The sequence below is a fragment of the Coturnix japonica genome, chromosome 5 (assembly GCF_054131305.1).
Source record: "Coturnix japonica strain WE chromosome 5, WE-NBRP24, whole genome shotgun sequence".
Taxonomy (NCBI): Eukaryota; Metazoa; Chordata; class Aves; order Galliformes; family Phasianidae; genus Coturnix; species Coturnix japonica.
This window is the reverse complement of record NC_140667.1, coordinates 23144785-23160388: the sequence shown is the minus strand read 5'-3', so window position 1 is coordinate 23160388 and position 15604 is coordinate 23144785. Positions and strand designations below refer to the sequence as shown.

Here is a 15604-nt window from a genome sequence, read left to right as displayed (position 1 = left end):
AGGAAAAAAACTGGTGTCATAGACAACAAATCAACACAAAGAATATCAAATGTAACAGCATTTCAGTTGTAAATTAATCTCACTTTGAAATTGTAAGTTATTTGTGATTTTCCAGTTTCCTGTCTTAAGAGACAATCTTGGTTTGGTTTTACATGTATTTGGTAGATTAAAATGCCTCTTGCTATCTAATGTCATTTCCCTTGTTAGTTGCTTACAGACCAAGGAGTGATTTCTGCTGGGTCATTGGCTGATGGTTAGTCAAGAATATATAGAATATTTGTTACCACAAATGTTAGAACATTCTTAGCATTTCTTACTTTGCTTTTTCAATGTATCTAAAAGGTAATAGAAAGCCATACATTCCCACACTGTAGTCCACCAAACAAGCCTTTTCATTTGCTTCAGTCTAATGTCCTTTGTAGAAGACTAAATGTCCTTTTGGATCATACTCACAGATCTGAGCATAGATTTAGGATTATATATGCTTTTGAATATACACAGGATTATCTTTGCAAACATTAAAGAAGCTATTTGGAGAAAACTGGTTGTCTGTGCAGCAAATAGTTTTATCTACTACTTGCTTTCTTTAGTCAGTAATGTATCTGAGAGATTTAAACCAGGCTTTTTTTATTTTAATTTTTTGTTCATCTTCTTCTGTCTTCGGGGTTGTTCAGCGTGGAGAAGAGAAGGCTTCAGAGTGACCTCACTGCTGCCTTTCAATATGAAAGGGAACATAAAAAAGATGGAGAGCAATTTTTTATATTGTCTGGTAGGGATAGGACAAGGGGGAACAATTTTAAACTAAGAGGGGAAATTTCAGTTAGGTATTAGGAGAAAATTATTTACTTAGAGAGTGATGAGGCACTGGAACATGATGCTCAGAGAAGCTGTGGATGCCCCATCTTGGAGGCATTTAAGGCTAGGTTGGGTGGGGCCTTGAGCAACCTGATGTAGTGGGAGATACAGAGGTGCTGGAAATAGATGGTCTAGATAATCTACTTCTGAAAATACCTCCAGAGATTACAGTTAATTTTCTTTCTTACCGTTTGCTGTTCTTGCTCTTCAGGAGCTCTGAATTCTCTAAAACCCAACTTCATCCAAAGTTCCATCCTGCACTTAAAAGAAGAAATGAAAGAGTTAAAATTATCTTTAGTGTTTCTTTAGAATTTAGTGTTTAAGTTACCAAAGTTCAAACTTGAGTCATGTTTCAGTCTATCTGTGGATTGAGGAATACCGCACTGATGATGGTTAAACTCTTCCACCATTGGAATGTTTTCTTTAGAATCATGAGAATGGAGATCTTTTTGTTTGTTTGTTTCTAATGAAGTTTAAATCGTTCAGTTTCTGGCTGTGCCATGCTAGCCACATGAGCATGCCACATTGTAGCCTCTGGACTGCACCTCTGGCAATGCTCATCCTGCCCTTAGTGACACACATTCTAAGCTGAAGTAATGCTGCCACATAAAATGTTTTATACCATAAGATAATTATAGGGAAATTGAAAAGGACTAGAGGATGATTGAAAGTTTGTATAAACACCAAGATTCTGGATTTTGGAGATAGAATTGGAGCAGTCTTGTTTTTCTTAACCTGGCAAATGGCTTATTGATGAAACAGTTCAAGATCAAAGGGCAAAAAACATCATCTAGAGAACTTTATTTAAAAAAAATAATAAATCTTTATCTCACTCAAAAGATGGTGCTGCTGGAGCTTTGTCTGAAATAAGCCATCTTTTCAGTGGGGTTACTGTTCACGTGAACTATCTAGATTCCCTTTCAAACTGATGTTTTTATTCTTCATGTCAACTGCAGATAAATCTTTTCCTTCTTACTTAAGTACCTTTAAAAGCTCTCTGCTCAGCCGCAGTGTTAATCCTATGTAACTGTTCCCTCTTTCAGCACTACCCCAACAGATCTTTTTAGGTCAGTCTGCTTTAGCTTTCCACTGTATTTTTCCTGAGTCCAAGTGAGTCTCAATAAATCTCTGTCACTCTTTTAATCTTTTTCATATCTTAAGCTGGGTCTTTCTATGTGTTGTTATCAGGAGTCACCTATGTTTGCTGCTTGCAGCCATGATCCTTTGTAGAGTGCAAAACATCCTGTGAAGGTTAGTTGCCTGCAGCAACACTATTACATCTGGGTCTGGCAGGATTTTGCAAATGTTTTCATATGTCAGTAGAAGCAATCCGGCGCTTCAAGCACCCCTCTGGAAGAATTCAGCTACAGAACCAAACTCTAGCAACAGGGTGAATTCTTCAGTTATCCTGCCTGCCTTTGCTGTCATGTCAGATGATCTTTTGGGAATGCCCTGGGATCCTTTCTGGAGGGATCTAAATGATATCAGTGGAAAGACTGGACAGGATTTGTGAGTAACCTGAAGTCAGCTGCTGCTTCGACATAGGAAAGATGCCAGAAGCTGAGTCTTAAGAGTGTATCTGATATCAGAGTGTTAACAAACCATCTTAGCAAGTGTAATACAAATAAAGCCAGTTGTCCTGAACCTACCTTTAATTAGAAGCTCATTAATGACAACAAAGACGATTAATGACAATAGTATTGCATACTCTTCAACTTCTGAATTAAAACATATTAAGTGGGAAATTACCTGAGCCTAAGTTTATCTCTGCTGACATGGAGAGCTTCTGTTCTCACTCTCTACATTTTGAATCTAGCTTCTGTTTCTTTTATCTCTTCTTGTTGGGGTAAAAAATGAATCAGTCAAAGAAACAGTGCTTGAATGGTTTTATTTTATTTCAAATTTTTTCTAAAGAACCATTTCCTCAAGTTAGAGCAACAGGTCTTTCTCCTGATAGTTCATAAAATCTCTCAATGTAAAATTGTATAATTTCATTGCTGATTAAGTGCTATGCTTAGATTCATTTTCGTAGAGCTCTTGGTTTTCTGTTTGTTACTAGTGCCAGATGTATGGAGAAGTGAGGAAATCAGGCTATCGCTGTCTTGCAAAGGAGATGTACAGAGCACAGCCTCTAAGTCAGATGGAAGCTGTGAAATTGTGTCATTAACAATGCTTGTGTTTATACTGCTTTTTTTTGTAGAATTGCAACTCCTATAGGCAGCACAAGAACATCTGGACTTTTATTTTCAGAGGCTTTTTCCTTTTTTTTTTTTTTTTTTTTTTGTTGTTGTTTTTTCTTTTCTTTCTTTTTTTTTTTTTTTGGTACATATAAAGAAAAAATCCTAAGGATGTGATACCATGTATACAAAAAACTCTAAGAATCTAAAGGCCTAAAAATCTAACATTTCAAAGTACATTTTGTTATTTATTAGGCTTTTTTCTGTTATATTTCCAGGAGACTGATTTACCGTGACTCTGACTTTATGACTCCTGAATGACTTCATGGCTGTGGTAGAAAAACAATCTGTGGAAATTTTGTGTCCTACCATAATCCAGAGTGGAAAGCTACATTGCCCAGGGCTCCAGCCTTCTTGGATAGCTGCATATACAAGATGATGAATATCAATTTAAGCTCCTTATTCCCATCAAGGCAGTCCTTCTGTTTCTGGGGAGTTACTAATGTGACTTTTGGGGTCAGATTTCATACACCAACTGCAATAAATATTCTCCTACTGCTTTTGGCATATTTATAGCTGTCATAGGTTGTGACAGCACTGTAGACAGCTACGTCTTGTGCCGAAAGCAGCCTAGATACAGCAGCAATGACTGCAGTTAAGGCTGTCCTAAATATTTATTGGCTTCCTGGGTAGATTTTACAGCCTTCGCTGAGCTCCAGGCATCTGTGGCTAGGCTGCTGTCAACATGAAAGACGGCTGGTTTAAAGATAGCTCAGGTGTGTCTACACTACACTTCATTCAAGACACCAATAGCAGACTAAATGCATCATTTAGCATTCCTAGAGTTTGCTTTGCTTTGCATTAGGTGCCACCTGTCAGCTACACACAAACAGGAAACAGAAGCGGTAAAAGAGTCTAGGTTTTAAAAGCCAGGGAAATACAAAGCAGCTGCCTTCAAGTGCTGGCCATTCTTATCCAGAAAGTGGTGTGTTTGTTTTCCAAGACTATACCACTTGGATGAACATCTCTGTCCACTCTGTCTCTGAAATTTGGGGACAAGTCTCCCATGGCATAAATGGATGATAAACTGATCATGGATGGTGAGGTCTGGTGTGGACAGCTGTCTGGATTTTGCTAGTACTGTGTTAGCAGCAGCAGTACAAGCTAGGCAGGAATCTGAAGAATAGAACAGCAAAAATTGTGAGTGAACAGTTAAAGAGCTTCCTCTGCAACTTTAGCCACACTGATTTACTTCTCTTTTTCTGTTAAGTTTCCCATCTCCTTCTTAGTGGACTGCTGTGTTAGAATCACTCTGCAATTTGTTGATTAGCTATTTTGCAGTATAAAAGTGTTACTTTCAGTTGTAAATGAAGATGGTTAATGTGCAGATTGCAGTTTCTCTTCATCCTTAAGCACACGATATGATCAAGTTTGTTACACTGTGAAAGTATGGTAGAGCGCATATATTTCTCTGCTATAGGGTCAGATTTAAACTCTGTGATTTGCTTCATTTGTTACTGGAACTTGAGATATAGTAATTTTGTGGTGGCAACCAAAGTGGCAGTTGTGGATTCCAGTTTTCACTCATTCTGACTGATATCTTCCTTCTTTTCTTTCTTTCTTCATCTTGCAGCACTGGAGACTATTTACTCAGCTGTGGCCTGGAGACAGGAAGGAGCAATGTGGTCATACACCAAACTGCCCTTGTTTATTCCAAGCAGCTCTTGGCAGGCAGTATGGTGCATGGGCAAAAGTAATTTTCTGCATGGTCTTCACTGACCTTGCTGTAGGGAATAGGAAAACAGTCATCACAGAAAGCTGTAGACACCTCCTAGGGTCTGCGGTGATCCCCCTTCCTGTTTAATAGGTATCCATCCATAGTCTGAGAAACTGGTATGATTTACTGGTCAGATGCCTGGGGTGTCTACAGGCTGTTATGTTATGGTCTAAAAGCCTGCATGTGTTGGTGACTCATTTGAGGGTGCCTCCTCTCCAGGCATAAGCAGCAAGAAGAAAAAGAGTAAAGAACAGGCATATTCCTTTACAGAAGGAGCCTCTCTTTGCTGTTTCTGCTCTGCATGCAATTCTCATCTAAACAGACTACTTGCTCAAAGACCAAAACTGTAATTAATTCTTCACTTGTACTGAAAATGAATGTCATCTTCTGTTGTGCTGGCTGTAGAGGGTCTCCACCAGCCTTTCCTGAAGTCCTTTTAGGCAGACTTGTGCTTTAGCTATATGTTGCTTTGTGGTTTTATGGTGGAAGAATATGGATAATACCGTAATTCAGTACAAAGAATGAGGAGTAAAAGACAACACAAATGATTATTAAATTATATATTTTTAAAAATACATTAATTCCAGGGAATGATATATATTTATGCCTCAAAACTAATGCTTACTTAGTGCCCAGTTACTCCTTTAAGCTGCTTTTGTCTGGAAACCTGGTAGAGACTTTGAACAGCTTTCACAGAAAACCTCCTCCAACATTTGAGGAGAAAGAGAAGGATAAGATTCAGAAGTCTGTGGGAGAATTATACTCCCAGAACAAGTGTCTGCAATGGAGATCAGCCTCTGAATTGTGTTTTAGTTAGAAATGACAATACAAAAGAAGTTACAGTGCCCTCCATATTCTCTAAGATATTTCACATTTCAGTGCCACCACAGAAATCTGAATTCAGTTCTTATCTGGGAAGAAGAGAGATTCTGATTTACTCATCCCTGTAGAAGAGTAGGCTGTGCAAACCCCTATGATAGTATTGTAGACCTGCACAAGCTTGGACTCCCATGTTTCTGACTGCAGAGCTGGCTTTTCCAGGCTGAACAAAATGTTTCTACTTATTGTTCAAAATGACCTTTTAGTACCATGACTTGAAATCAAGGGCACTTTATCAGGTAGAAAGTCCTCCTGAGAGCAGTGCCAAGTATATAATGCTAGGTAGTGTCTGTCCTACAGTTATAGAGTTTTCTGAACAGAAAATATAGTAGCTCTCTCCCCTCTTTCCTCTAGTTCCCTTGCTAATAATGTAGGTAAAGTCTGTAACCTGATTTTGATGACAGTGATCATGCATGTTTCTGTAGTCAGCATTGAAAAAATTACTTCGGCTGGGTTGGACATTGCAGTGAACTGTCCTCTGGTACTGCATATCTGGCTCTTGAAATATCTGACAGAGTTGTAGCATTTTCCCTTTCTCTTAGTTTTGTGGAACCATCTACCTTTGAGATATGATGGGATAGGTGATATTTGGTTGATAATTTGAATGGGAGCTTATTGGCTATGGAAGGTTTAGATGTGACTCTGGTAGAAGAACTGATGTTCTGTACCTCAGTCATAATGCCTGTGCCCTTTGGATTCCCTTCCCAACTACTGCTTGGCTCTACTTCCACCCCTGGCTCTTTCTTTCATACTTCACATTTTTCTGTATATAGAAGCACTGCAAAATTGCTGCCATTCAGCTAGTCTTCTCCATAACTCCACTCCACAGGCTTTTGGACCGTGAACATACAATCATGTTGGGCTTTTTGACATCAATATATTTCCATTCCCTTGGGATCCTATAAAATTCCATAAGATTCACCTCTATGACTCCTTTTGCTGAACCACAGAGGCCTTTCTTGACCAGTCTCTCACAAAGCAGCTCCCTAAAACATAAATCATTTGATTGCTCTTCTTGTGTTTCTTGGATCTTAGTTCTCTGCTTCCTATAATACAGTGACCAGATTTGTACACATTATTCCAAAACGAGGCCATCCAGCTGCCTTACCAGATGCCAAAGTAATAACGTCTGTGGTTTATACTCTGTAGCCTTCCATATACAACCCCAAAACCTTGTTTGCCTTTGTTACTGCTGCCAGATGTTCTGTGGATGGTTTTCAGGCTTATTGTGGTGAATGTCATCATGCCAGTGAATTTCAGCAAATTTAAGCAACTTTGAAATGATTCTTTTTTCCACATTCAAGTCAAACCAAACTGTGTTGTCACTTGAAACTGCCCTGTTTTGGTTACCTCTTTTTCACACTCAATCACCACTACCTGCTACCAGCTTCTCTGAGGGAATCTCTTTAGAAGTGTTTCCCCTTTATTAGGCCTCTGATTGTCTGGTTCACACGTAACTCCCATCTGCGGAGTCCAGCTCTGAGGTCAGGCAATAAGGAAGCGGATTTATTGTTGCTACACACTCAGTCTTAGAATGAGGGTAGAAGAGAGCATGATTTTCTTCTAGAGATGAAGCATGGGGAGAAATCAACCTGTAAAAAGAATTGTGATATTCTCACCTCTCTTTTCCTGCAGACTTGCTGACGGCACAGGAATACCACTGCCTACTGCAGCTGCTCTGCCCTGACTTCCCAATGGAACTCACTCAGAAAGCAGCAAGGTGGGTTCTTATCTACTCTTTTAGAGCAAGATCGGTCTTGCATACATGGACTTGGGAACTAGAATTGTGGGTAACGGTATGAACAGAGACCTTCAGCTTTTAAGATTGTGGAGAAAAGAGATATCATGATTTGGGGCTTAAACTTCTTTCTAGGAATGAGAAAGAATATGTATATAATGCATACAAAGACTGAAATATGAGTGCAGAATGTTGCTCCAAGTTTGGAAGGTGAGTTGCATATAAAAGAATGTTAGCCAATGTGGTTTTAACTGGTATCACTTAAAACTGTATTTACCATCCTTAAAATGTGTTATCCCCCAACACCAGCTTCCTATGGTTGATCACATTTTAAAGGTACTAAGCTCTGGTGAACTACTAATGGTTTAAAGGACTTTAGCTAAGAACATGGTAGCTGATGTGTTTGAAATTTTATTTTAATCTAGGCAAGGCCTAAAGCAGACAGATGACTCAGGGCACTGATAATGTGAGATGGGACTTTTTTACTGATAGAATTTGCTGGTTCCCTCCCAGCCCAGGCAGTTGATTAACTATCTGATGGTAAAAATGTAATAAGGTATATGCATCTTTTGGGATAGGGGTCTGTTCAGATCTTAGTACACACACATATGTAATCACAGCAAGATTACTGGATGAATATTTTAATTCCGAGCCGACTCAGTAGAAGAGGCATGGAAATTAAAGTTTTTTAATGAACACAGATATAGCACTAGAAACAGAATCCAGGCACACAATCAGGATATTAGCTGCTCCTGTGTTGTTCATGGCCTGAATAATGAAGAGGTCCTCAGTTCTGTATTTTTCATTTTCTTTCTTCAGCATCAGAGTCCCTTGAAAATAATGCTAAGACAGAAGAGTGAAAAAGTCTTATCCGTCTGCTAGTACTTCCACCTCGCTGACTGAATTCTTCCCTGGTGCCTATGTCTTGCTATCTGAATTAAAGCTGTGCTGCTTCAATTAATACTAAAAGATGAGCACTGCTTTTCCCTCTGGCTCATCAGCGCACCTCCTGGGCACAACAAAGTGCATTTGCTGGGCCTCCAATGCCAGACTGGGAAAGAATGCTAACCCTGCAGCAGGAATATATCTGCTGCTTCCTTTCATGGAGGTACAACATCACCAGTCCCATGTGCGGGTGTGCATTTCATAGGGTTCCAGCTGAGCTGAGCAGGAATTTTTGATGGTGCATGAAAGGAGACTTCAGCGTATCTACACATGTTATGATGTTTGTGTCAAGGAATTTAATCCACAAGGCTGCTGTAAACTAGAGGCCCCATTCAGGGGCCTGCTGCACTGTTGTGTGCATGCCTTAGAGACAGGCGAGCAAGCTTTGAGAGCAGGTGTTAGAGAGAAACAAAATCTCTGTCAGATGCACCCCATCTCAGGTGGGGATGACCTCACTCTTGTTGCTGGCTGGCTAAAGATTTACTTAGACAATGCTATTACTCTGTTGGAAGATAATCCAGTTGAGCAGTTTCAATAAAACTTGCCATATTCCTGAAACATCTTTCTCTTTGCTTCCAGTTATTGCTCTCTCTCTTTTCCTTTCTCACGTCCCATGCTGCTACTTAGTCTAGTTCCCACTTCCTATCATTCTCCTTGGTTCTGCCTGTCAGAAAGTCCAGACAGTCTTTTGGGAACAGTTGTTTGAGTCCTTGCAGAGCTGGATTGGCACACACAGACCTACTGACGCCATTCTCCTCCTTCAGTCTGAACACCCCAAGCAACTTTGTTGCTAATTTGCCTTGGGAAAGGAATTCAGGTGTAACAGTAGCCACAGTGTTTGCTGATACAGACAGGACCTGAGTCATTACTGGAGCTCCTAAGAAGAGAGCAGTCATAGTTGTATTCTTTGTGCTGCGTGATTGAGATGATCACACAACATGGTGCTCTCCGCTTGTCCAGGAGCTGTTGCTATGCACTGATAACAAACATTGGAAGGTTGTAAGACCAGGCAACATCAGAGCAGAAGGACAGAGGTTACAACAGCATTGGTTTTGTTAGCATGACACCAGAGACATCCATTTTTCTGTTCCTGGTGCCACACAGATGCAGAGGTCATACTGCCCAAAAAACAAGTTATATGTGTCTGTGAGATTTCTTGGACACTTTTTGTCTTCAAAGGGCTATAGGCATTAGCACATTAAATATTTTTATCTACAGGGATACCTTTGATCTTCAGAGGCACCTTCTGGCTTTCTGAATCGTGAAACTGCAGAAGGAGAGAAAAGGAAGGAATTGCTCCTGTTAGGTTATGGGATCTAAGGACCTCACCTGAGCACTTACTTTTCTCTTGTAGCAAACACAAGGATCTCACTGCCTTCATTGAAGTAGCGTGAGCAGAGTAGTACACGGGTCCTGAGCTGGTTTATGCAGTATGGGAGCTTACGTTGCTAAAAGATTGCCGGAGAGTGCAGATCTTGTCCTTTTTGTGTGTTCCATTTATTTTTGCCTCCATGTATCAATAAACAAACCAAGTCTCTGAAGACCCATTTGATCCAGCCTGGCTTTAAAACACATAGAATCAGTTAGCCCTTAATGGTAGTAGAGAACAGTAAAAGTCCTTTGCCTGGTCAACTTGCCGGGTCTAGAATTTGTCCTGGGAACATCCTGTCTAGTCTGGGTTTCTGAGATTCTAGCTGTAGTCAGCAGATCACAAAGTTTCCCCACTGGCACAGTAGCAGGGCTTTCCTGCCAGCCAAACCCACTTGAACCCTAAAAGGCCACTACATTCTTACCAGAATCCTCAAGCGTAGGCATCGTTCTTCAGTCCTTTCTGGATTTTCTCCTTATTTTCCATTGTTCACGGGGGGCCAACTACTAACCTTGTAACCAAGTCCAAGCTCCCAAGGGCCTAAAGGATCATTTGGACAAGAACGAATAAACAATCCCTTGAAAAACTGGCTACCTGATGAACAGTCTTGAGTTTCAGTTCAGACCTTCCAGATTTTGTCCACAGTTGAGGTCCTGCTCTCTGAGCTACTGACAATCCATTGCTAAGATTCTCTCCTTGCCAGTTGTTTCAGAGAAGAGGTGCAGATACGTTGCATACGATGCTCTCTCAGCTTCCCTGGCTGCACAGTCAGCTGGCTATGTGAGGAAATAGCCAGCTGCAGTCAATCTCCTCATAAACGATTGTATTAGATTTAAAAACTTCTCAACATTTCCGGAGTGCAGACTCCTGGGCCAAGTGGAGTCAGTAACCCAGCACCAGAGTGCACCTGCTTCTATTTAGACACTCCTCTGTTACATATGTTCCATACAGTCCCCCTTTGAGGCTCCTTGCCATCTCTAAGAGCAAGAAATGTTAAATTCCCAGACTTCTGCCTACTTCCTGATGCTCTACTTTAAGTAGAAGTGTGGAAATTGTTGCTGCAGAGCCCACACATTGACCATAGCTTTAAATTTACAAAATGAGATTAGTTTATTGTTGTGAAGGTGACATTGTGTTTCTCCACAAAACACATTTAAAAACTCTCCATTATTGTTGTTCCACTTCTTCAGGATGTAGAAATGTACCACCAGCAGCTCTGGAGCTGCTGCTTTGAGAGTGTCTGGGAGATAGACCAGCATGTCAAAGCAGAAAACACAGCTTCCCAGTGATGTGGCCCATAGCATTTCCAGTGCTTAAAGAGTGGTTGGAAATGCCAGTAGCTGAGCAGTATTGCCTGAGAGATGAAGATGCTCAGCCTGCCAGCTTCAAAGCCATTTCCTTGATGTGGCCACTGACAACCTCACTAACATGCTTATTAGTGAGAATTAAGCACTGAAGCTACTGCTTCTTTAGACAGGAGGAGGAGGAGGAGGCTTCTGGAACATAATAAATAAATCAGAAGCACTTTGACATCTTCAAAGAGTTTTGTTTTAAATACTGGGTTTTCTCCTGGGGACCCTCTTAGCCTCAGTCTTTCTTCTTTGAGGTAATTAATTCAAGCTGCTCCGCATGTTTGATTTTGCCACAGCGAACAGAACTGGTCTGAGTGGCAGGGAAGTAAGCCTCTTGCAAGATCCTGTAGCTCTTCTAGGTCAGCCTCCCACACAGCTCCCTGGAGTCTTTTACATGAGACATAACAGCATTTTGCCTGCAACGTGTTTAGACTATTGAGGCTGCAGGAATTGGTTTGTGGATTACATTTGGCCCCATGTTCAAAAGGGTCCTACTAGATGACCTATACTTTGGCTGTAATGAAATGGTAATCTTTCTCATATGGCATGATATGATGGATACTGACCAGATAGGGTCAGAAGACCTGCTTCCGCTTAGTGCTGCTTGGTGGTCCAGGAAAGCACACAGCTGAAAGGAAGTACCAACCACCTTTCTTTATCATCCTCTGAACATTCTGAGTTTGTTTTGTTTTTGTTGTTTTTTTTCCCTATAAGTGGAGTGTTTCCTTCAGTTTACCACTCTGAGCCATCATTGATCAGCCCAAGTTTGATATTCCCCTCTTCAGAGCTTTTCACCCTTACGTAGTAATAGTGACCAGAATGATATTTTCATTTTTATGAATGTTTTTGGCATAATTTAGTTCTTAGCAATTTTTTTTTATATTTTTTTTTTTCCTGAAAGGAAAAGGTGGAATTTGCTCTCACTTCTACTTCATCTTTATGGCATCTGGCTGATGCTTTTGCCATTTCTGCTGTTCAAAATAGAGGTGCATACAACACCCTAAGTATATCTGGGACATTGCAGTGAGAAAGAAGCATTGTCCCTGACCTAGGAAGACTTCAGTCTCTGTGAAATTTGACCTGATAATATATGAAAAAAGACTGATTCATGCATTAGGAAAGGCAGATTGGATGTTTACAGTGGGTACTTCTAAAGGTTGGTGCAAATGAGACATCATGTTATTTCCTTTTTAGTCAAGTTAGGTTTGACCATAGATTGGGAGCTAATCGCTGCTATTACACTTATAAACCTGGAAACAGAGCCCAGTTCTATGAACTCTGGTATACAAAATAATAGTGTAAGTCTCATTCTGCTCACACCAGTTTTATTCTCATGTAAGTGCCTGGTTGTTCTTTATATAGTCATGTGAACCTTTTTTTGTTTTGTTTTTGTGCCAGTATTTGTTCCATTGTGTCCCTCGGGCTATCAATTACATTTAATGTTCATCTTGTTCTGTACATGTTGAAGGTGAAGTGCGTAATAACACTGACATTCAGGATCATCTTCTCATCATAGTTTCTCAAGCTGCATTGGTTTGATTTTAGTGTGTCCACACCTACGCACTGATAGATGCTCCCATTCCCCTTTCCCAGCCTCTTACACCGGGCCAAGCTGCTAGCTGTCCTCAGTTGCACATAGCTCTCTAGCTGCTCTTTCTGTAGATCTGGTATTCCTGCTTGAAGGTTTCGTACTTTTGGAGATACTAAACTGTTTCTCTCATCTTACTCCTAGGATTGTGCTGATGGATGATGCTATGGATTGTCTGATGTCTTTTTCTGATTTCCTCTTTGCTTTCCAGATCCAGTTCTACTATTCAGGTAAATACTGGGAAGCTTCTTCACCACTAGCATGTCATTACAACCTTCACTTTTTCGAAATCTTGTATGGTTTTTCACAGACAATATATAGATAATGGAATCTACAGTGAAAAAGTTATCACTCATACCAATAGATAAGGAGGTTTCATAAAGAATTTCCAAATTTTGGTGAATAGCAAGATACTTCTAATGGCCAAAGCTTAGGCATATTTGTCTTAGCCCCGAGACATGATATTCTATCGTTATCAAGTGTATGTTAGCAACTAACAATTAACTTTTACCAGCAACATCTTTTTCTATGGCTCTTTAATGCAGCATTTCTGCCCCTAAAGCACTGACCCCTGCTGGAGATAGGATCAGAAGAACCTAGAACAAGGCTAGCCCAGCATTCTGGCCCCAACGGGGATCATGAGCTGGTGCCTTGAAAAGAAAAAGGCACTGGGCAAATTGATAAAATTCTCCTCCCTAATACTCACACAACTACAGTCCATTTTCAGCTCAAAATCTTTCTGAAATGCATATAGTTGTTGTAGGTTTAGGATTCCTCTCCTGAAGACTTCTCATGATCCGCATGAAATCATGTAAACAGTTAACCTTCACAACAACCTTTGGCAAGGAGTTGCACAGGCCTGCCACCTGTTCCATGAAGAACCCCCTTTTTTTTCTTTGAGAGCCCCTAATTGTTGTCTACCTTTCCCATATTACTGGTCATTTCTCACATTCTATCCTTCCCCCAATCCTGAGTAGATGGAGTACTTCTTTTAAAATTCCTGACAGGAAAGTTACATATCAAATAATAACAGTATGTGTGTGTTTATCTTTACATGTACTCACCAACACATACACATCTGTGAAAATCCTGAGGTATTTTTAAACTAAGTTCGGGAGGCAAGGGGGAGAAACTTGGATAAATATTCATGTGTTTTTCCTGTGTAGGGAGATGCTTTAAAATATGTTGGCTTGTTTGTCCTAGCACCCTAAAGTGTGATTGGGGAGAGGAAATCTCATTTAGGGAACTACATTGGTAGAGGAAAAGAGAGAAGCATTTCCCTTATCAGGATATGTTCCCAAGCACGGGGTGCTGTTGGGACACTCATGTCTAGGGGCCAGGTCTGAGGTACTAGGAGACACTGGCTAGAAGCTGTGGTAGAGCATAGTTTGTGGTCAGAGTGGAGCCTTGGGTGGCCTGGAGATCTGATCCAACCTGCCAATTTTCATCTTTGCAGCAGTTACGAGTCAGCTGCTGCTCCTAATACAAACATCTCTATTTCTTAGTACTTTTCTGTGTATACTTGCCCTGTAACTCCTCTGCACATATCACAACATTATCCATGACAAGTCATCAAAGAAAAACAGTTACAACAGTCATTTTGGGTTGGGCAGAACCAGGCTTGCAATGCCTTTAGCTGTGGGCAGAAAATGCGTTTGGAAAGTTCTTCTCTGATACAACAAATGTTTCCACTGAGCTGCAAAACCTCAGCGCAGCCTCAGGGCTGACATACTGCCTTTCCTCTCCACCCGCCTCACGCACATCACCACACTTCCATTCACTTGGGACACAAATGCCACTGCAGTCCTCACAAACACGCCCTTGTGTACACACTCAAACATCCCTTCCCAGTCCTGCTCACCCAGGCACAACGCACACATGCAGCCTGTCATACGCTCTCCCACCAACCCACACACATACAAACCACTCCAAATGGAATCTAGATTTGTAAACTGCTGACCACATCCATAAACAAACTTGTTTAAAATTAGGTTCTTGCAGTAAACAGTGGGTAGTATGAGGAGCCTGGGGAGAGGCTTTCTGCCAGCTCTAGCCCTGACCTGCCCTGGCCCTTCCTTTAGATCCCGTGTTATATTTACTTTGGAGGAGCACAGAGACAAGCTGGGCTGCAGCCTGGAGCCCTGACTAATTTACTCCTTTTGCTTCTGTTGCAGTTCTATATATTTTGTCCCAGCTTGGTGAGTTCTTAGTTGGTGGTTGTAGGTGAAGAAAGAACATTTCTGAGACTTTGAAAACCAGTTGTATGTTTGACATTAGCTTTCATGCTCCACTGTTTCATCTGTTTGCTAACCTCTGTTCCCTCTGGAAAAATCTGAACAGAATGGCTGGTTTCTCATAATCACCCTAATAGGGAGATGTCAGCAGCTTACATGGAAATGGCTGTTTGTGTCTGCATAATATCTGATCTGAATATGCAGGATGCTTTAGCGTCATGCTTACATCCATTTTCTGTTGGTGTCATGCATAACACAGAGCAGAGAATGACAGTTTAATCTTGGGTCCAGTAGGTCAGGAGGATGCTTTGCTGGTTATAGTCCTGACTTGTAAATTGCTTTCTGGTTTTCCAGAATTCCTGGAAAGTGTGGCTGCTATTTATCAAGATCTACTGGCTGGTAAAAATCCAAATACTGTGATTGTGCCAACGTCATCCTCTGGGCAACATCGGCAGAGGCAACCCCCAAACGACTGCAAACTGCTTGATGGGGTAGAGGCATCTCTCTTCTACCAGTGTGTAGAGTCCTTGTGTGACAGATCAAAATACAGGTATGAACAGAGTCCAGAACACAGATGTGAAAGTCTGTTTCTGGGGTCTCTTTGTAAGATTGGAGCTGTGAATAAATCCATGACTAACTTTCAAGTAGATCTCATTGGAGAAGTATGATGGGAGAGATCATAGCAGAACT

General features: G+C 40.9%; 1 protein-coding gene across 6 annotated transcripts in view; it reads left to right on the top strand.

The window, feature by feature from the left end:
- CSTPP1 (centriolar satellite-associated tubulin polyglutamylase complex regulator 1) overlaps positions 1-15604 on the top strand; it is a 93062-nt gene that overhangs the window by 54833 nt on the left and 22625 nt on the right. For all 6 annotated transcript variants that reach the window (XM_085548846.1, XM_015864311.3, XM_085548845.1 and 3 more), the window contains 3 exons: positions 7324-7408; positions 12825-12910; positions 15269-15464. In XM_085548846.1, the coding sequence (XP_085404972.1) occupies positions 7324-7408; positions 12825-12910; positions 15269-15464 (367 nt within the window). The remainder of the gene's footprint in view (positions 1-7323; positions 7409-12824; positions 12911-15268; positions 15465-15604) is intronic.